The sequence below is a fragment of the Malurus melanocephalus genome, unplaced genomic scaffold, assembly GCF_030028575.1.
Source record: "Malurus melanocephalus ecotype Western Australia unplaced genomic scaffold, MMel_1.1 scaffold_114, whole genome shotgun sequence".
NCBI classification, from domain to species: domain Eukaryota; kingdom Metazoa; phylum Chordata; class Aves; order Passeriformes; family Maluridae; genus Malurus; species Malurus melanocephalus.
Window position 1 is genome coordinate 272,981 of NW_026623346.1, and position 22,748 is coordinate 295,728.

The 22,748-nt window shown below is 37.6% G+C and overlaps 1 protein-coding gene across 1 annotated transcript in view; it reads right to left on the minus strand.

Moving 5' to 3' along the window:
* Positions 1-22,748, minus strand: part of INSC (INSC spindle orientation adaptor protein) — a 123,891-nt gene that overhangs the window by 23,565 nt on the left and 77,578 nt on the right. Inside the window, exon 8 of the mRNA XM_057369677.1 lies at positions 18,500-18,625. Coding sequence (XP_057225660.1) covers positions 18,500-18,625 — 126 coding nt within the window. The remainder of the gene's footprint in view (positions 1-18,499; positions 18,626-22,748) is intronic.

Sequence of the window (22,748 nt, forward strand, 5' to 3'; positions counted from 1 at the left end):
TAGGAGTCATCAGGTAAAGTGATCTCAGATGTTTTTCTCTCCATTAGCACCTTCCAGTACCTCTCTTTGGTCAAATACAGTTGCCACATTGATTCTATTATTAGAAGAAATAAGGACAGTTCTAAGGTGCTGAGAAAATGGAATACTTTTACAAGAGGAATTTTTTTTTTCTACTCAATATTCTTTGCTGCCTTAACAAGTCTCAATGCACAGAAGTACTCTTATGAAGGATAATAAACATGTTTATTTAAAGTTAAGGTAGGGTTTGAACTAGGAGGAACAAAMCCACAAATTTGGTTACACTTTAAATAGAGAGTATTCTTCCAACATAAAAAAAATCCAAGGATAAGTACAAAAATTTCCAAGGATAAGTACAACACAGAGCATTGATGCAGATGCAGTTCCAATCTGTATTAAAAATAATATTTTCAAGTCAGGCTGATTTTCAAAAACTGATCTCACCTCAGAAAAACACGTCAGAACAGACTGACAATGAATCAGTCCACCTGCAAGCAGATTCCAGCTCCAATAGCCCAGGGTCTTCTCTGGGTATTTTAGATGGATAAATGTGTGTTATGTCAAAGATAAAACCTCAATTTGCCATATTTTAGCTGCACAGATCTGGGAAAACAAATATGTTATTTAAGACAGTCCCAAATACTGTTCTGATTCTGTCATCTAGTCACTGCCTGTTTTTCTAATACTGTCCCTAATCCATAAACCAGTTTGCTCACTCTTAGAAAAACACACAAGGGGTGTTACGACAGAAGGAATGTAACAACTAGAAAGTACTAATTGTTAGAGCTCCCCACATAAGCAATAAAAACTCTCATTTCATATTCCAACACAACTGACTCCTCCAGTTCTGTAAAGTTCACCTCTGGAACAAGACAACAAATTTCACAGGACCAAGCTGCATTCTGCCATCTGCCAGTCCATACAGAACAGAAGAAGAGCCACTGCAGGTCTACAGYTGACAAATATTTCTACAATATTTCAGCTTTACAACTGACAAAGAACAAAAGGAAGAAACAACTGTGGACATTCCATTTATATAAGGATGTCATCTCAAAGTACAAATATGTCCAACTTCACTGGGCAGCAGGCAGAGCCCAGGTCACATCCTTTTCACCCTCTGGAAAGTGTAACAAGCCTGAGCTGCCACTATAAGCAATGGTAGTCATTGCTAGGGAAAAGCCACTGCAAAGATTGTGCTATGTSTCTCCCACTATTTTTTACCAAAGATAAATTCAGCACATTTTTTGACAGTTGCTTTGACTGATGTCTCAGGAAGAAAATAAACCATACAAAAACAAGATTGCACATAAAGAATTACACCAAATTCAAAACCAACAAGGATGCTGGAGCAAAACAAAGAATAATCCGTGCAAATAACTTTTTTTAATATCCTGCATATTGTTTATCACTCAATTAGCAACCTCCAAAAAAAAAATTCAGGCCAATCTCTTACATGTCTTCTTTCCCTCTCTACATAAGAGGAAAAGATAAACTAGTAAAGATCATTTGAAATTCTCTTGAACTGAGTCACTGGTGTGCTAAGAACTGTTGTCTCTTTCATATTCCACAAACAAAGAGCATGCCTCAGGCTTGGTATCACCCAAAATGTGTGAAAAGTGCCTTGCAATTCAGGCATATTGATCATATGATGAATTGAAATCTTAGCATTCTTCAGTGAAATTAGGAGCTATCAGTAAAAGTCCTTGCATCTAAACCTAGTGAAGCTAAGAACCGCTCCACATCCCATACTGTCCTAAATGTCACTACAGGTGTTTGCAGTCATGAACACTCTCACACTCTAAATCTAGGCACTTAGATGTTCTGTTCACAACATCTGCTCTGAAGTTCTGTATAAAATCCTAAATAACAGCTGGTGCATTAAATATGTGGGCTTTTGTTTGCTAAATATATACAGAATTGTCAGTTTCTGAAGCTACTTTGTGTGTGTATGCACCATAGTTAGAATCATTGGGGTTTTGTCTGTGACTATGATTTTTCCTAATACCCATATCAAAAAAGGAAAGAAAAAGAAAAGCCACTGTCATCTCTACTTAAAATTATTTCCTTTTCCATTACCACTTTCAGCAATTGTCATACTTTGTCTTTTTGGGGTTTTTTTCTCTACAAAAAATCAATTGTAATTACATGAGTACATCTCAATTACCTGTCCTTTTTGGGGGACTGGAAATCTTGGTCTGATTAATTGGATTTCTCTGTCCTAATGTCTTCTCCAAAGCCCTAGTCTTAAGTGCCTTACCTTCTCCATACATTTTGTGGCAAGTGCTTCATTTTTACTGGTTTATACAAGACAGAAATTCTTCCAGCAGAGAAATGTGCCAAAAATTAAATGCAAGTGTGTTATTTCAGGTTTAAATGAGCTAAAGGGTACATGAACAAAAGGAGAACAGCAAACACAGAATTTTTACTCAGAGTAACATCAATATCATGCAATATGATGGCAAAGCTGGTACAATAATGGAGCAGGGTGTGTTTCTCAACCTGATCTGACACTGAAGTCCATGTGCTGGAAAATTCAAATACTGCCAGTTGCCTGGGGCACAGATCATCAGAAATCCTCTTCTGAGWGAGGAGAAAAGCAATTTGTCACAACTTTAAACACATAAATAAATTCTGCTAGCAGGAGCAGGAAGTGCTTCACCCATGAATATTTCCTAGGTGAGACCTTGTGACTTGTAACCCAGTTCTCCTTCCAGGACACAGGATGAGATGGGAGCAGTCTTCAGTAACAAAAAGGAGACTTCTGCTTTTTAATTATTTTGCTCAGAACAAATCAAGTATCTTGCTCAAAAATAAATTGCAAACCTATTCTAACAGGGTTTTTTGCCTTCTCTTTCATTACCATTCCTTCCTCAACTTAGACTGTAGTACAACACCATGTTTAGATCAGCCATGAATCACATTACTTATTTGAGGCAGATTCTCACTCCTGAGCGACTTAATTTCCCTTTCATACCCTGTGCTATAAAATTAAGATAAAAACTTACTTACCTACAGCCACATAACACATGGATATGTGCCATTACAATAATGCCACCTACTATCATTCAAATAAACTGTAATTTCTCCAGAAATTATTTGAGTACTGAATAATACCGAATAATAACTGAATAATAACACTGAATAATAACCTGACCGACAGAAAGTCCTGGAAGATGTTTTCTTCCATCCAGCCTCCCTTTGTAGATCTAGAACAATTTCAGCCTGGCCAAAATGCCAAAGCATCTGGTGCTTGCAATGAAATGCTGAAATAAATGCAGAAGGCAAAGAGTGCTAAAGCAATTAAGGATGGACGTTTTCTAGGAAGTCAGATCATCATTCTCATTCACCACATTTTTTTGACATTATGAGTAGGCCTATCTGCAACAGGAACTGAATCCTGAGCTSAACAGTACCTTGCACGCAGGTACATTATTCAAATTCATTCCATRCATTATTCTAATTCATTCCATTCTCTTTGGATGCATGTCAGTTGTTCCCAAATCCCTGCTCATCACAACTATTTGCAATACATGATGCCTGAGAAGGCAATAAACAGAAGATGACAAGTACAGATAGCCTCATTCCCCATGGAGCAGGATTTTGAGCACCACACAGTAAATTCTTTAAAGAAATCTGATAGTCCATGCACTCTGTAACATATTGAGAACTCCACACTAGTGGGGGGGGGGGGCAGTGGTTCCTCTTACAATTTGTTATTAGTGCCCATTTATTTTTGGTGCTGGTGCTGTTAGTTGCTGCCAATCCGATTGGCTGAATTTAAAATCTGAAGGCATTTTCCCTTGATACTTCCTTCCACCCTCTGGCATTGGTCCTGATCTCACTTCTCTCTCATGCACCTTTCAGGACATCCCGACTATTGCATCTCAGCCCGGACTGAAAGTGAATGAGGAGCCATGCTTTCCTTCTTTTTTTTCCTCACTCCCCAGGATTAGATGTTGCTTAAAATTTTTTTTTTATTTTGTTTTTTAATTAATGCAGTTAAAGCAGGAAGTCTATGCTGTAGGAAAACAATACTCACACTATCCAGCTTGTTGTGATTGAATAAGAGAGTCTTTTCAGATTGAAAAGCTCGTTTGACATGGCCTGCCTTGATTTAGGGAGACGCTTCAGTGGTGTATAGCTTTGGTCCTCTTAAACCTGTCCCTAAAGTCCCTGCTGCCTTCCTAAATGCAGGATGTATTCGGGCAGACCTTACCCAGCAGCAGCACAAACTTTGCTGTAATCCCRGCTTCCACTGGGTGCCACTATTGCATAGCACAATGTGCATTTGCTGCGGGAGTCGAGAGCCGCAAAACTGTCTTTCAATTTGCGCTTTTCTCTCGTGAAGCTTTCAAGACCATATGGAGAGAATTATCACTTGGTTTTTATGAGCTTAAAATGCCACAGGATAACCATTTTAGCACTGAAATAAAAGGAGGATTTAATTCTTCCTAGATCACTATAGCTGAAAAGCTCAAATGCAAAAGCACTCCGATCCTTTCCTGATTTTGTACTTGAATAAATCTTTTAGCCCTATGTAGATCTCTTCCTCCATTCCTACTGATAACCAACTTAGCCCTCTATTTTGYCTTATCTCTTTAAATCTCACTGCAGAGGGCTTGGACTAGACCTTTAAAATCCCTTCCAGTCCAAACTATTCTATTGCTCTTGATAACAGCTTAATTAGCACAAGGGTACACCTTACCACAGATGCATGGATTACCTTAAAAACACTCACTCAGTGGTCTTAAACTGTATGTACATCCGAAGGATGGCAATAACACCAAAAATACATTATCAGATAATGTTTAATTTAATAGCAATTAAGTATTAATAGACCATGGATACCCAAAGCTTGATAGATACCTTTCTGGTGACTCAGCCTGGAATCCGAAAAGACTGAAACTTAATGTTATGAATCACTTTTTAAAATTCTGGGCAGACATTGAATGTAATCACCTTTGGTCTGATAACTTCACATTATTCCTGGTCTTGGATTTTRCTTTGTTTCCTTTTCCCAGGCCTCAAATAAGAAACTAACTAAATAAGTAACATTAACTAATATTAACTAATATAGTAATAGATCAAAATATAAACTATATACMTTATATACATTACTATAATAAAATATAAACTATATACATTATATTTTATAATTTCTACAATTACATGAATAAATATTACCTAATGGAATCTTTTGAGAGCTTACACAAAACATGCAAAATTCTTCCAGGCAAAATACTGCTAGAAGTAGATTCCATGGCAGCATTAGATTCTGGAATAATTCGTTAGCCTGCTCAGCTGGCAGAACTAACATAACCACAATTGTTTAAAGTTGCTGAAGATGGGGGAAGCAGTGTCTCAGTGTTTATGAGGTCTGTCTTTTTAACCTGTATTTCACTCCTCTCAGCACTCATAAACAGTGACAYTGATAAGGACAGAAATGTCTGTAGTCCCTGGCCTTTGAAAGGATCTCAGCCTTTTCTAGAAGAAACCCAAAATATTTCTTTGAAAATCTTCTATATCCTGACACAGGTTTTATTGCTAACAGAGGCTTAAGTGACTCTACCAACACTGGTTGTATTATCACAGAGATGGGCAAAAAAGAACATGTAAGCAGTTGTCTGGCAGTACAGACTTTTCTAAGACCTGAAGAAACAGCAGGGAGAGAAACAGACTGTACAACAAAGCAGGAAAATCAACAAAAGAAAACAGCAAGAAGATTGAATCTTAATCTGACCCACAGTCTTTCAGAGCCAGAAAAATCACTGGCAGCAGCAGATCTCTTGTGCAGGTCTGGAGGCAGCAGGTAAGACCAGTGCCCTGAAGCCTGGCCATTCCTGCATTGCTGGAGACTCTAAAGGGGCTGTTTGTGGCTAAGGAGAAACAGCCACCGAGAAACAGAGAAACTCATTTGGTCAGGTAAGCTAATAAGTTCAAGAAATTCACCCARGGCAAGAAACAGAAGCATTTACAAAAGATTGAGACAATGGCAGAATTTCACTCAACTAAAGCAGCTCTGCTCTGGTGCTCTCTCAACATTTCAGCTGCTGTTCATCAGACATGGCAAACTCTTCAAGAATGACCATCACCCACATAGCTGTCTGTGTTATACCACTTACTGAATCATGTTAGGAACAGCAACAGGATAGAAGAACTGTCTACCTTCTCTTTGARCTGATGTGTGGCTGTTAGACATACACGTGTGGATGTAAAGGAAATGTCACAAGTGGAAAGAAGTTCTAGTTTATAAATGAATATGCACCATCAAACCTGGGAGGCTGTCACAAACTCTCCTTAGAAAGAAACTTTTTGATAAATCAAGATACACACAGAAGATCCATATCTCCTTACCAAATGTAGATGTACATGAAATCCTGAGGGACAGAGGGAGCACCTTCTGTTATGACCTTTAGTTATAACTAAAAGCAGCAGGTAGGGACTGGTAAATCTGGTAAGACAGTTTCTGCTCTACTGTCAGATACCACTGCAGCAATGGCATCATAGAATTTCATGGCACATTGAATAGAACAAGTCAGCTTCTTCAGTCAAAGGTATTGTAGATCCCCAGTTGAGCATCAAGTCTTCATGGGATGTATCTAAGAGAAAACTTTGGCTTCCCTTCCAAATACAACTTTCAGAAGTGTTCATGCCAACAATGCCCAATTTTTGCAATMCAGCTAAGTACAGTTTTAAGCAAAGACAAACAAGAAGACATTTGGACTCTAGCAGAGACATGCAAGTGTGTCATTATGGAGACACAACAGAAAGAAAACATTGGTTACACCAGCAGGTTTGGGATTAGGCATGGACTGCTGGATGATGAAGTGGCTGGATTGTCACAACCAGAGTCGTGGCCAACTGCTCAGTGTCTACATGAAGAGCAGTGATAAGGAGGGTCCCTCAGGAGCCCATATTTGGACCAGCACTGTTTAATATCTTCCTTTAATATTATTTTTCTTGAGAWTGAAACTAACAGTTAGTTTTGGATAAAAATTGGTGACAGCAAAACAAGGTCATCTGTCAGTTATATATGAGGTATAAAGGAGGAGCACACATGTCCAGTATGGGGACATCATGTCAAGGGCCTTGCCTAAGTCCAGATGATGATATCAGCAGACCTTCCCTTGCCCGCTAGTGTAGTCACTCCATCACAGAAGCATTACCTTGGTCAGGCAGGACTGGCCCTTGGCTAATTTAAGTTACTGTGAAACCTTTTCCACACCTTCTCGGTGAGGACAAAGTGACAAAGATGAGTTCCTACAAAAACTGTAAAGGCTTCTGTCTTCTTAATTCAACCTGCTGGTTTCATAGGGATTCCTTCTTCATATCAGCTGAAGATACTTGTCAGACAAGCCTTTCAGTATGCCCTGATCCTTGAAAAAGCTTGCTCATCCATTCCCAGGGACTGAAAATGAGCAAACTGAAAGCCCTCAAAAAGGGAAAGCTTGAGACTACTGGCAAGGGAAGGAACAGCCAGGGAAAGAGCTTCTGCCTGGGAATATAATGATAAGGAAGAGAAGGAAGGTGCAGGTGAGGTAAATATATAAGCAATGCTGTAGGATATTTATCTAACAGGATTATTATCTTTACTGGAAGAGGTTGTTTTTCTAAAGGCTGAGTGTTTTCAAAGATGCTTTATGAAACATGAAAGTTTTAGTGTAAATCAGGCAGTGTGCCAGACTTAAGTGGTTTCCTGCAAACAAGCCTAAGCAAAAAAATCCTGTTACACTGACACACAAACATGTCTCATCTGCCATCAGTTATTATTTTAACCTTCTCCATGTATTTCTTAAAAAAGGGGACTCTTGCACGTCCATGGTGAGYTTCAGTTGAGCTCAGTCAAGCCTCTTGGCAGCTCTTAGCTCATTACAAACCCGAGGTAAGAAAAATCTCATGCAATTAACTTCCTTTGGTTTGTTAGAAGCAGGCAAGATCCTTTACCTGAGTAATTCCAGCCCTGACTTAAAATGCGCATCACAAGGAAAGGATTCCAGGTTTCATCTAATTAGCCAGCTAGATTGCACTGGGTTTGATTTCCTCTGTTTTTTTTTTTCTACAACTGCCTCTGGGGAAACACTCAGCTCCTCTAAGGGTTAGGTTTTGGCCCATGTAGGAGAGTCAGAATATTACCAGCAGAAAAACTCTGGGGGAGTTTTTTTCTATGATGTTTTTTGAGGGGTAAAGTTAAAATGCTAAGCACTCATTTAATCTGGGCAAACCTGGTCTGAAATGTTTAATAGCAGCTAGTGCTAGAACTGGCCAAAGCTGAGATTGGAGGAGTTTCCTGCGTATATTTTTTCCCAGTCTTGTAAAACATTCTCTCACTTTCTCACAGTGATACATACTGGAGAGGAGGAAGGAAAAAAGAGGGTTTGAACCAAGTATTTTGACTGTCATTTTGGAAAACATTTTGTGAAACCTAATAAAACCTGTGTAAAATTAAAATGTGCAAAATACAAACTTGTGAATTTCCCTCTCAATAACAACATCCAGATCTTTTGCATTTTGGGAGCCCTGCTTAGATATGATTTGCAATGCTCCTTAGTATCTGCAGCTAGAAAAGTTTCCCAGCTTTTAACTGGACTGAACTGTGTCACAGCAGGACTCTTCGAGCCTCCCTGTCTAAGGGTGAACTCTGGGAAGTCTGTGATGTGAGGAGCTTGAACCACGCTGAACTGGAGGAAGGGTAGTAGCACTCATGGRAGTACAAGAATGGCAAAAGTGGTTTTGGAAAATAGCCAAGTTYCCAGCCGATTATAAGCTGAGGTTTATGTAGTTTTCTAGTTTATAACCAAAAAGCAAACACAAGGAAGTGGTCAAGGTGAGAAGTCGATTCAGAATATGGATGCTCCTGTGATAAAAACCAATTTTCTGCAGTGTTCTCACGTTCTGTCACCCCAGTACATGACCAATATCTATTTTCAGACCAAATAAGCCATTCACTTGTCTAGCAGCCTCCATCATGTTACCCTCATGTATGACTAAAATCAGCTCATTTATGGATGAGCTAAAACCACCAGCAAATAGAACATACAGAGCTATTTTTTTTCCAACTGACATGCCCTAAAGAAATATACATCACCTGGAACCAGGAGAAATAATWCACTACTTTTGAGAGTTTTAGTCAGTCAGTACTTTTGTAAATATGTTTTCATATTAGTAAGGAATCTCATAGCGGCTGTTAGATGAAAGAAGAAAGGACTTTCTCCGTTTGCTTTTTAGTAATGTGCATCTGAGAATTCAGTTCTTCAAAATAAAATGTGTATTGACATTCTTGAAAATCAATGTTTTACAAGCAGGAATAGACTCACAAGAAACCATATAAAGCATTAGAAAACTTTAAGAGTGATAGTTAATTGAGGCAGTAAAGTAAACATGAGAGAAGCATTAGAAGGAAAAATAATGCTGATAGTGAATTCGCAGGCTCCAGAAGGTTTAAATTCCCGATGTGCTCCCAGATCTCTGCAGGAAGGTACCTGTTCTTCTTCCTGCAGAGCTSTCAGAAACCAGAGGGGTTTTAGGAAATCTCAAGGATCAGCCAAAAAAGAAAGGGAAGCGCTGAGCAGTAAACTATTTGGAYTTTTCTAATGAGCCAGAAAAACCATCCACAATACTGAATCATGAAATCTGCAGCAGGATGGATTAGTTAGAACAGCACAACTTATTTAGCAGAGAACAATCCAATGCATTTGTCTTCTTTTACAAGTGTTTTCACTCGTGTCTCTCTCATGGCTGCAGCTAAGCTATTTAAAAAGTGTAATGCAAGCACATTCAGAATATGAGTTTACATATGGCTACAAATGCAGATATGAGATGCAAAGATTCCTGCTGAGTGAGGAGGAAAGGATTATGAAAGCTACTCATCTGTTAGGTCTTTCTATAAGGCCATCTCTTTCCAGTTTTCTGCTTCTGTCAGGGAYAGGAGGAATATTTGAGGTCCAAAATAGCTCTCCCCTTGCACTCTTTTTAAATGCTTCAATTGATTCTCATTAATCTCTGCCTTCAGTTTAGGAGCTGAGTAAGCTGTTTCTTTCATCTTAAAATTAAATTTGTTTGATAGATTATTATTATTATTATTACTACTAGGTAGGGACAACCCACCTGTTATTTGATGTGGTGGTTTACGTTCCTTCAGACGTCATTCGTGGATCATTTGCTGCCCTGATCACGGTCATCACTTTGGGCAATACTTTAAATTGTTACAGAGAAATCATCATCTGGTGATTTCCAAATTATTTTTCATTTATAAAATTCTCTTAACAGCCTGACTTTTGAAACATAAATCTAGAGCTATTTGGAGTGCTTGAAATAAAATACTTAGTGAAATATAAAATCAATAGACAGCATAAAATACTAACAGAACTGACTGCAAATACCATGTGTAAATTATATGGGAGCCAAACAAGTGCAGAGCGATAACCTGGCATCAGTCCAAATTTTCAAAATGAAGTTGGAGGGAATGGCAATCTACAGGCATTGCTCCAAGTTGATCTTGCACATTTAAGTGTACATCTCAGTAACCTGGCATAACCTGAGGACTTTCCTTTTCAGCTTTCAAAATCTATTTCAGTGAAATTTATCTATTTAAAAGAAGAAGAACAAAAGATCTGCAGAGTCTCTTCTGCATCTCTGTTAATAAACCAAGGAATATGAAGAGACAGAGCTGAGGGATGGATTAGAAGAGAGGTTGCTCCTCCTTCATTAACTATATCCTGTATGGAAAGAGARTACCAAAGCATATCTCATTCTATCRGCTCTCACTTGCTGAGCCCTGCTCGGGAGCCATGGAAAAAGTGTAACAGAGCAGTGACAAGATTTACTCCCAGCACATCATTGATAACACCTGAATGCCACTGCAATGCCTTCCCCTGAGCTGAAATATAAATAAAACCCTATAAAATAGAGCTGCTTTGACTGTTACAAACTTCTTTGCACGTGGACGCTATCACAGATCCATGCTTATGCAATATACCACTTTAGGTACAGGACAAATCTCAAAAAGCTTAAATCTGTGGGTGATGTGGAAGGACTCACACTAAAGGGAAATGACTTAAAGTATTCATTGTTGGGTTATAAGAGAGCTTATTTTGAATTGACATACAAATCCACCCATAAATTTTTAACAAAAGTTATCAATTTACAGATAGATTTGTATGTCAATTCACAGATTGCCTGTGGCACTCTATTGAAAAGGCAGACAGAGTTTATCAAAACAATCTTGCATGTCTTTGATTTGAACTCTGAAAGCTTTCCTCCGTGCCACAGCACTGTCTTCAGTGGTAAACAAATTAATATTTACTTTCTGAAATTTAGTACAATCGGAAATCTCAGTCATGAACAGACCGACTGATGCACACGTCTGCTGACATTTTTGGCAGGTAGTGGTTATCTTGTATTTTAAATTAAATTACTCACATGTTTAAGGCTGAGTGCACATTTATATGTCTGCAGAATTCGGGCAGGGCCAGATATCTAAATGAGGATCTGTTGATAAGCAATAGAATGTGTCCTCCAAAGCTCAAGGCAGGTATTCATCAACTCCTTAGACAAGTCTCACGTTGCTCTCCTTCACCAGTATTATCAAAATGTTTATCTTTAGTGCTACACTTGCTGTCTCCTCCCTCTTTTAAAATCTACAATATCATTTAAGTGAAGCAAGGTTTGTAAGGAAAGATAATATCTTTTATCAGAGCAACTGATATGCATCTCTTTAGAGCATCAGGACTACGACAACACAACCACAATAATTTCATTAGTCATTTTAACAGAATTGAAATAATGTCCATGACCTCAGCCAAAGCAGTTTGTATACACTTCTTTCTAACAGAGATCTGGCAATATACCATAATCCTGCACCAACATGTCTATCTTTATTCAAATCTACATCTCTTGAATGAGGCATTAAAAAAATCCTTGCTTTCCTTTTTATGTGAAAAAGTGGGTRCTACCATAAAGTGAACAAATTTTAATCTGTTGTGTAACTAGTAGAAGGTTTTCAACAAATCAAGTGTTGCTTCAGAGATTAGCTCCCAGGCTGTTTTAGGTTTTTTCTATTTCTATTTTTGTGAGGTTTTGGGGGCAAGAGATGCAGGAGATTTTTAAACATCTTTTCACACTGTTTCCCAGTATTCACAAATATGTCACTTCCATGACTCCCTTATTTTGCCTTAGAACTGCAGCCTGTTGCATCTCAGAGGGTTAGGGTCTGCAGTGACCTAAGAAGTCTTGCCACTCTTGCCTGGGAAAGTGCTGAAAGAGGCTACATTTGCTAATTACGTGTACACAGCTGCGTAGTCAGAGGTAAAACTTGAGCCACCTAATACATACGGAGCCAGCACTTGAGGAAGGGCAGTCCCTGCCCTCCCAGATATGATTTAATGAATCTTGCAGGGGCTTTGACAGAAATGTAATTTGCCAAACACAGCACATTTTTCACTGCCAATTAATTAAACAGCCTTACTCAGAAGTGTCCAGTAAATTAAAGAGCTGCAAGAGTAGAACTTTACATTATCTAATTGTACCACAAACTCAGCTACTGAAACAGATATGCCTGGTTATCCAAAAGGCTGCATAGAAAGCAGATTCAAATGTTATTTCCCACTGCTATTCCTTAAGTTTGACTTGCTTCTTTCTCATTGTAGCTCTTCATTCTTATGTAGCTCCCACAATTACCCATTAACAGCAGTGAGACAGAGTTCCAGCCACCAATGCCACCAACTTTCCATGTGCTCTGCAGGTATGTCAAAAGTTGGCAGAACTGGTCTTTAAAAGGTTATCCTCCTCTCTCAGTATTCAGAAACCTCTTTATCCATTCCTGCTTACTGTTTGTAACCTCACAAGCATGATTTCAAAGGCTGGCTACAAATGGCCATGGAAGATGAGCCAAAACAGTGTTCCACGAGGGAAGGAAGGGCATTATGCACAGCAGAAGAGTTGGCTCTCCAGCCAAAGGGCTGTAAAAGGGTTTCATCACTTGAAACCTGTMCACCTAAATCATTTCAGGTGTTTTCAGCACATAAGTCAGTGCTCTGTGGTTTCAAACATGCAGAAAGCAAGTTTCCAGACCCTTCCCAACCATGAAGCTTCACAAGTTTTTCCTGTAAACAAGCACTGCTTTAGGGAACATAAACAAAATCTAATCCCCTTTATAAAACAGCAGTAAGAATGTGTTTGCCAACATAACCCATGAAAAGTTTGGAAGGGGTTTTAACACTGAAGTTACCTGTTTTTGTTGGAGACAGGAGGAGGTCTCCTGAACAACCTGACTCCTTCTGATGGCTTTTAAGAATCCTGTATTTTGTTATCACCCAGCCTTATCCTGTCTCACTCAGGCAACAGAATAACATGAATTAAAACCAAATTTTTAAAACTATGTCCTTTAGAAAACATTTTTCTTTTAAAAAAATCCTAATCATTTGAATTCTTGAACTCAACTCATTTTAGAATAAAGTAACTATGCAATTTTTATCATCTTATAGGCCATCTAATCCCTTGTTCTGAAACTATTAAAACCTGCCATGAKAATTTTTCATCTATTAAACAAAGAAACTTTAACACTCCTTCTCTGAGGAGTGAGAAATGCAACAGGCTGAAGCACAACCTCTGTGAGATTTTTTCATTACTGGAAGTCCTTTGAACAAGACACTATTTGCCATAATAAAAATCACTATATGTTTTCACTAGAATTTAAAATTATATAATTGATTGACATGTATTTATAATAAATAATATCTAATAACATTAAATAATATATAATTGAAAATGCTTATAGTTATCACTGCTTCACAGAAAGTTGCACACCATTACTGTACTTTTTAAAAGAAGCAACCAACCTGTGGACATGGTTTTAAATGTAGCAACTTACAGGTTTCTCCTTCCTAAACTGGCAAAATATCTACAAGACTATTATTAATAATATCCCTTGACACTTTGCATGTGGAGTAATGAAATATGAATGCAACTATATAGTTCATTCAGATCAGGAAAATTTTATATTTCTTGCACTGTACAATGTTATTTCCATTATATACCAGATACTATGAAAATTGAAACATACMTGATTGTGGGGAATTCTCATGCTGTGACAATGAAATCCATGGTCCACCAGCTAAATTTTGTGTTCAGCCTTTGAAGTAGTGACTTTCCTGTCGTACCATCCAAGCTCTCACAGTCAAAGCCCTCTCCATAATTCACAGAAGGAAGGGATCTTAAAATTACCTACTGGAAGGGATGGGATCTTAAAATTACCTACTTCCAACCCCTCCATTGTAGGCAGGGACACCTTCCATTGGATCAGGCTGCTCAAAGGCTCATCCAGTGTGGCTTTGAACACTTCCAGGGATGGGGCATCCACAGCTTCTCTGGGCACCCTGTCCCAGTGCTTCACCACCCTCACAGTGAAGAATTYCTTCTTAATATGGAGTTCTCACTTCTGTCTCACCCTACAGTTACATGAACTTCAGTGGTTTTCGTAGCTGAGACTTCACCTGAAGCAAACTTGCTCCATGATTTTAACTGAGGTTAATGTTTGAAACTGAAAGTTCTAAGTGGTTAGAACAATGAAGTGAACAACTCACATTCACCCAAAAATACTAATAAATTGTAGTAGAAGTTTCTGTAATATACATTTAACTTAATTCTCCACAAAAGCTTGTTTTTTCACCTGTATCATGAACAGACAACATTCCTATCATGCAGAAATTATTACTGTATATGAGAATATGGTTATTCTAAGACTCGGACTGGGTCCACAGTGAGTAATAGATTTTTAGCTTACTCATGTTTAAGAAGTCTTTGCAAAATTCATCTAGTTTCCCAGCCACAAAATATGTATATTTTATACTTTCTTTACCCTTCTTCTTCTAGAGGTAATTTCATTTAGTGGGCTTTAAATGAAGGATTCATAGTAATTTGTAATCTATTCCTAGGCAATTTTGCTTAAAGCACAATGATAAAAGCTTTGTCATTTTTGTAAAAGGTTTTACTAATGAAAGTAACAACAGTTGTCACCAGTGTCTCTGGATTATCTCCTTTTAATGAGTTGATTCCGGGTGTCTTACMCAATTTCAACTACTCCAGAAAGTAAGTAAACATACTCTGCACACTGCTAAAAGTTAGGCAGCTGATCTTGGTATAAGATCCCGTTTTTGTGGTAGCTGACCCTTGATCGAGGTCTCACCTAAGCTGCATTTTTTAATGTGACAACACTTCACACGAACGGTAAAAACTGCAGTGCATTCCACTGTTTGCTGTTTGTTTCTGAACCAGCTCTGCAGTTCTTCTATTGCAGCAGGAAGTTTATTGCCACAGAAGCCTCAGTGAAAAACCACACAACTGAGCTTCTGTAGGGCAAAAGTCATGCCTTTTAGCACCACCACGACCAATTTTGGTACAGACAACCCTGAAGCAAAGAAACTGCCACAGCTTTTAGACTTTAATGAGGCTGTCGGCAAATGCATAGCAGATACTTTGTTCAGAGAGCTCTGCAAACCAAGGACCTAATGCAGCCTCAGAGTGTTATGGGTTGAAGAATTTTTTTTAGGGGAAAAACTGTCTAGTGAAACACAAACTCCRTTTCCAGGCAAGGTTGCTCCATGCTGAAGACAACATTTTTTGTGTCTTGATAATGAAATCATTATTTGAAATACAGTTATCCCTAATGTAATTTGCAGGATATTCATCATCAAGATTACAATTTTTGCTTTTTTTGAACCTCAAGTGTCCCTGAATACATGAAATCATCTATCCCAAGTCTGCGCCCCCAAAGTCCTTCCTACATTGAGGTGAATTAAGCTTGCAAAGCCCACTCATGAAGGTTCAGATATTCTCTCCAGAACCTTCAAGAGATGCTGAGAACCAGTCTCCCATGACATCATTTTATTTCTGCTCTGAACCTCAGAGAAGGATACAGAGACAGGTCTGGGTGAATGTGGAGGACCAGCATTGTTCCTCAATTTCAGTCATGCTCAGCTCTCGCCAATTCCTTTCAGTTCTGGGTTTAGGGATTTTATCTATTTTCTCTATTCCAAACTACCTGTATTAATTATTGTCTACAYAGACTCTGGAATGACCAGATCAAGAATATTCATCTTTTCTGGTGCAGTGAGATTTCCTTTAAAAACTTTGCATGCTTAAGTGCCACAAGACACAGATGACAAAGTTCTCTTGGGTACAGGTAAAAAACAGCTGTAGGAATAATGTGTTCTGGTTGCTTTTCCAGGGTCTCTCCACTCCTGTCTGAAGTAGGACTGGTCAGGATGCTGAGACCAAATAATGATCTCAAACCTGCTGGTGTCACAGTGGATTACAAAATTGAAGTGTATCAAACAACCAGACACCCACAAGCAGCTTGAAGCACCAAAATTACCACTTGTTGAGCACAGCTCACAGAGAACATTTATTTATGCAGTCCTCAGGCATAAAACAAGACTATTTCTTCACTATTTTTCTACTTTAATTGCCTAATTTGTTACTGTTGAATTCCTGGAGCTCTGCACTTCAATGTACAACAAAGAGTACCAGTATATTATCAAAATTCACTAAAGTACTTGCAAGTGAAATAATTGTTCCTAGCTGGCATTTTAACCAACTGATTTTACATCATTGTATGTAGAACCAACTAGATTTGCCTAAAAGAGGAAAATTTAATAATTGCAACAACTACCTCATTACTGAAATTATAGCAAAGATCACCTGGCTTATCAGGATGGTTAAAAATGTGATAATTGCTTTTTCCAGTGCGATATATTTACAGAAGTGTGACTGAAAAGAGCTAGATTTTTTTTTAAGGAAAGAAATAGTTTTTAATAAAATAGGCAATTTTCTGCTTCTTTAGAAATGAGCACCGAATTGGCAAATCGAAGAGCATTGGCTAACTAAACAATATTCCTGAYGTCTTTAGTAATTAAGCACTGCGATTACTGAAGAAAGTATAACACCTCCTTTTAATTCACCTCTCAGATAAATGTTTCGTAAGAAATTCTAGCTCTTGCTGCCTTCTTTTAAACACTCTTACAGTTGCCCAATCTAATTGAAAAAATAGAGGGGAGGGGGCTTGCATAGATTTTGTTGGTTTTCTTTTTAATCTTGATTTGTCTAATCTGAATTGCTTTTTTTCTTTTTTGCCAAGATTTTTTTTATTAAGTTTCTGTCATTAAAAACRAAGTTCAAATTGCACTGATATTTTAATGCACTAGGTGGCATAATGATATTCATATTAGAGCAAATTAAACGTTTCACCATCACCCAGATACTTAGCTGACTAAAAGAMGCCACCCTTTCTGCCAGATAAGAATTTCTATGATAACTTTTGCAGTTATGGGATTGCTAATACTTCTAGCTCTCTTTTGTGTCCCTTGGAAAAGTACTTAAAATTTTGAAAGAAATAAACCATTTATATTCAAAGATTATTTAAGAATTGAAAGTCCTTGAAGACATGGATTTTGGTTAAAAATCCTTCAAACCCTGCTACAATCCTGATGGTGATCAAGTTTTCCTAAGCAATTCTACTTGTGGCCAACATTAAAGCGGATCAAAGAAATGTGAGCTTGAGAGAGTTCACTTTTTCTAGGACTCCTGTTCCATCAGCTTTGATAAGGGCCATATTAAACACATGTTGACACTGCCAGGAACTGGACCGGGTGAACCGGGTGACTTGAATCAATCTTTTTCATTTCTAACTCTATTAACTCCACAATTATAGCGGACATAATGAAAGATCCTTTTAGACTGATTCTGGTGTCAGTCTGAACCAGCATTATGTCAAAAAAAATTTAAGTCATCTTCATTTACTGTAAACTCAGAGATGAGCTTTTGTCTGCAGGTGTTCTGTCATAGTTTGCTTGAATTCGGGGCAGTAAATTACAAGAGTCGTCAATGTAAAGASGCAGCGAAATAATTTATCATTAACTTGAAGAGGCCATTATTCAACTGGGGAAGATGACTATTTTATGAAATACAAAGGATGAGATCATGATTTAGTGGCCAGAAGTGTTCATTTTCCAAAACATAGCAGTATGCAGTGAATGTGAGAAAGGAAAGGAACCTAAAAAGTTGATACAATTTTATCTGGATAATGTTTTTATGTTGGCCATCACAGTTAAAATTGGCTTTTATGAAAGCTGCTGCTGATTAGCAGACACATTTTTTGATTGACTAATGACTGTGTCTGTCCCACTCCTTTCTGCACAACTACAATTCTTTCRAGATGCAGCTCTGCCACAAGCAGGAGCCCTATCAGAGCATGAGGAAAAGATTTAAAGGGGTATAAAGTGTGTCTTTTAAGGACATTTGTGCAAAGATAATAGGATCATGGTATTGCTGGGACTAATTTTGTGAAGACTGAAGATGCGTTCAGCTCAGAAAAGGTGAGCATAGTAGGTAACACAATATCAAACCCCATCAAATTATCAGTTCCTAGAAGTGCTTAAAGACAGGGCTTCTGTATTTTGACATTTATTAAGGAATACTGAAGTCCTACCTTTTCCAGCTGGTGTATTCCTTCCTCTACACAGCAAATTGATGCCAGTGTTCTCAGTGCCTGGGGATAAAGGCACCTGAAACAATCCTGGCGACAGATCTTAAAGAGAGCAACGACACCTCCTTCCTGTAGAGAAAACACCAAAATTAGGAAAGTGGTACTGGAGCTTTCCCTGGTACTTCAGCAAGATTGGGATGGGGGGCAGATTCCTTTAGTAGTTTATCCAAAATAAGTATCAATGCAACAGCAACAAAAAGGATGTTAAGCTCACACAGAGAACTCAAGTGGATTTATGCTTGTACACTAAGTGATGATAAAGTAAAACAACCTCAGTAGGAGGTGTGCTTAAGTGATTGCCTTCTACCAGTTACAAGCTCCATCTAAATTAAACCTGACATTCCTGCAAAAATTACAAATAGTCATTGACAGGKGGCAATTAGAGTGACACTTAAGTGATTGTTCAGCCATATTTTATTAGTATAAAAGATATTTTTGATATCATATATTTCCCATTCCTCTAAATTTCTGAGCTCTACACGATATTTACTTAATGCTAAAATTATGAATTAGAAGATCACATGGTTGAAGAGCTACTGAAAGTTAGGAGTAAATAGGTGTCAAATTCTAAACTGGCACAATCTATATCTTCATTCTCTAATAAATACAATTTGCATTTCTAAAAGATTTTCTTTAAGTACAATAATGACAAAGACTTGAGCATATGCTAGAAAAGTTATCCTTAATTAATTTCCAGCAAACATTGTAAACATATCTTTTAGTAAAGTTCTTATAACAAATGGAAATACATAAATAAATACCAACAATTGTTGCGTGCAATGGGTTTTTTAAATCATTTTTCATTTCAAAATGTTGTGTTATCAGGGAGACTACAGATTTCTTATATAAAGTAAAAGCAGACATATGATGAAAAGGAAAGCATTTAAATTATTGATGACTGATGAAAGAACTCAGAATAAAGTATTCATATTCCAGTTAATTAAAAATAATGGAAGTCATGAACCAAGTGTAAAATACACCTTTTTTTAAAGCCTTTGAAGCAGACTGTTTGAAATATTTTTAGATTCACAGAAATAACCTATTCTTTTCCTCAAGAATTTGTGTTACTTGCAAGCTCAACAGGTTATACTGACTTAAAACTTCTGTGTTACAATTCAGACTTCACTCATTGTCAGAATTCTTTATTTTTGTACTGGTTCTGCTTGAATACAGTAGAGAATAATAGAGCGAGCCAAACCCTCTGTTCAGTCTAACAAAAAATTTATAGCAATTTATATAGAATTAGACAAAATTAACTGTTCAATATATTTTCCAWATAGAAGTTTTATATCATATCTTTTTATTTTCACATGCAATTTCTGCAGCATCAGTGAAAACAAATAGGCTTTCTGAAGTTTGCTGAGAGTAAAACTTATTTCTGGAATTGTAAGACGTGTTCATGTGTCTGTACAAGTCATTTTATATCTGGTACTGCTATATTTAGCCTATTGCAGAAAGGCATTTCTGAGCCTTTAAATTAAAAAAGAGGCAGTACATTAACAAAAAAGTTCCAGTCGTATTTTTCCTTCTACAAAAGGATACTGACATTTCACCCAAGCAATAATGAAATCACCTATCAAAAATATAAGTATCGGAAGAAAAGCTGTTGCCCTGTCATTCCAAGCCAAAGGTAACTGTTTTGTTGGGGATTTTTAATATTTAATTATAAAATTGAAATTTTTCCACAGTTCAGTGGAATCAGGGATGATCTGATCCTCTGCTTTAGCCATAATAAGCAGAAGTTTGTGGATAACTCTAGTAAAGCTCAAGTGATGTTGGCACATTTTCTTCAAGCCTTTTCTATGCCAAATGGGTGCCCTGATTTTGCCTCTGATGGACAGGAAGTGATTTATCCCTGCATTTGTCAGGAGATGATCTGTACTCTTTATTTTGTGYGTCATGTGCCATTACTAAGCTGTAAAACATTGACCATGAGTAATGAACCGAGAGTTCTGTAAGTGAAATATTGGATGGGTAGTAAACACTGAGCCTCATTCCATGGCCTGTCAAAACCAGTCCCCTCACTTGAATGGGAGCATTTCTCTGAATTTATTTGCCTCTTTCAATATTCATCCCCTGTATCTTTTGCAGTGATGCCAAACCTTTCTACCTGACAGGGATGTACCTAATTTGATCATGTGGATAAAAATACAGAGAAAAGAGGGGCACTTGCTTTACCACTTGATGACCTACTTCTCTCCTATGTTGGRTTAACAGGAATTCAGTTTTGTGGGGTGCTGTTCAGAAAGGTTGGGTGTAGGTAGCAAAATCACCTGAAATACAGTCACCAAAAGGATGTAAATTGAGCAAATAGAGGGGAAGGAAAACACTTTTAACTCTAAGGTGGAGTATTTTGCAGTTTCAGCCCGAGGTGACTCCAAGTGCAGTAAATTCTCATCAAGACTTTGACAACATTTATAATTATCTTGATAGATGATCTCTAAAGAGATCTTTATCATAAATACTTGTTAGAAAGGAGCTGGCATAAAAAGAAGATAAGGAAAGATGAATTAGATACATTCTCAGAGAAAGTGATCTGCTGTACAGCCATAAGGAACTCTGTCACATATTCTCCAAAGAGGGTATTAGGCAGGTATGAATATCTTCATTTTTGCTTCTTTCTCTTTTACAAGCCTATTGTCACAGCTCTCAGTTCAATACAGCTGGTATTAGACTCTATCATCAGTGAAATGGATTTTTCCAAAAATACTATTTTCYTTATCACTCTGTGGCATACTTATTGTAACTCAGAAACATATTTTTACCAATTCTTCTGGTTGTTACAAATCGAATCTATTTAGACCCCTTTTGCTCCAAGTAAGGCTAATTTTTTTATCATGTCTTTGCAACTACTCATTTTTGTTAGAGACCTTAGGCTTTATGTCTCTGACAGCTAGTGAGAACTACTAGCTGGCTGCTAGGGTGAGTCAGCAACGTGACTTTTTCATGGCACATTACAAAGTTGCATGCTAAAAAAGAAAGTGTCAAAGAATGCCTGTAGGTGGAATAAAATTACAGGTGATGTCTCAGTGTAGAGGGGAGCATTTCATAGCCTTTTTTTAATTTCTGTAAAATATTAGCAGGGGATGGGGTGAAGGAGACAGAAGACTGAAACTCTTACCAAAATGTAAAATGAGAGACCTGTAAAATGGAGCTCCTGTAATATTGTAGCTCTACAATATGATCATGGTTCTTTTACTTTGCACAAATAAAATATTGGTATGCTTTAGAGTAGTAATTTACAGCTTGGACAGGAAAGAAACTAACAGCAATGTTCCACAAGATCACACTTTGTCATGACGAGTAAGACTTCAAGGTTACATGAACAAATKTGTTGAGTTTTGCTTTCACAGTAAACATGTATTCAACCTCTCTGACTGGTTTTATCAAGGATACTATGACAGCTCTCAGGGGAACTACAGATTCTGTAAAAGATTTAGAGATCTTTGCGTTACTTCAATCCTTTTTCAACTTCATAATGAGTAAGAACAATTTCAGATTTTTTTTAGTTTTTTTTTTTAATCACCTTGATTTTTTTCTGTTGTAGCTAAGTAAAACCAGGGGCCCTCTCTTCCTTTCCACTTCAGAGACTGTCACAAATGAAACTTGAATTACAGCATGAGCAGAATATCATCTGTTATCTGGTCAAAAACTGGAAATGCCAGAAAGTCTACAAACAATTTTTAAAAGCATATTTTATTCATATTGGTAGCTTTTGGAAAGGTGCAAGTTAATCTCCAAAGCAAGCAAAGCTCAGTGTTGTTATGTTTCTTTGTCTCAACAGAACTCTTTATCCATTTGATCAATCTGAAATTCTGGTGTGTTACAATCCATCTGCCCCTTTAGTCACTGATGCAGGTAACTGAGGCAATCCAGAGGGGGAAGGATAACGGTGAGTCTGGACAAATGCACTTCCCAGTGCACAGGACAGACAGAGGAATAGGACAGGTGATGCAATCACCACTGCAATTTGGCAGCCAAACACCACTTAGGGTTCTTTGCATAAGGGGATGCATTTCCTCAGTTGTAAACCTGTGACACACCCAGGTTTTAACAATGTATTAGTTCAGTGATTTATGAAAGATCAGGCTTCACTTCTGCTAAATTAAACTGTTATGGAAGTCATAAAATTATAAAAAGCCCAAGACCAATTTTCTTTAATTTGTCAATTCTGCACTTCCTCCATACTCAA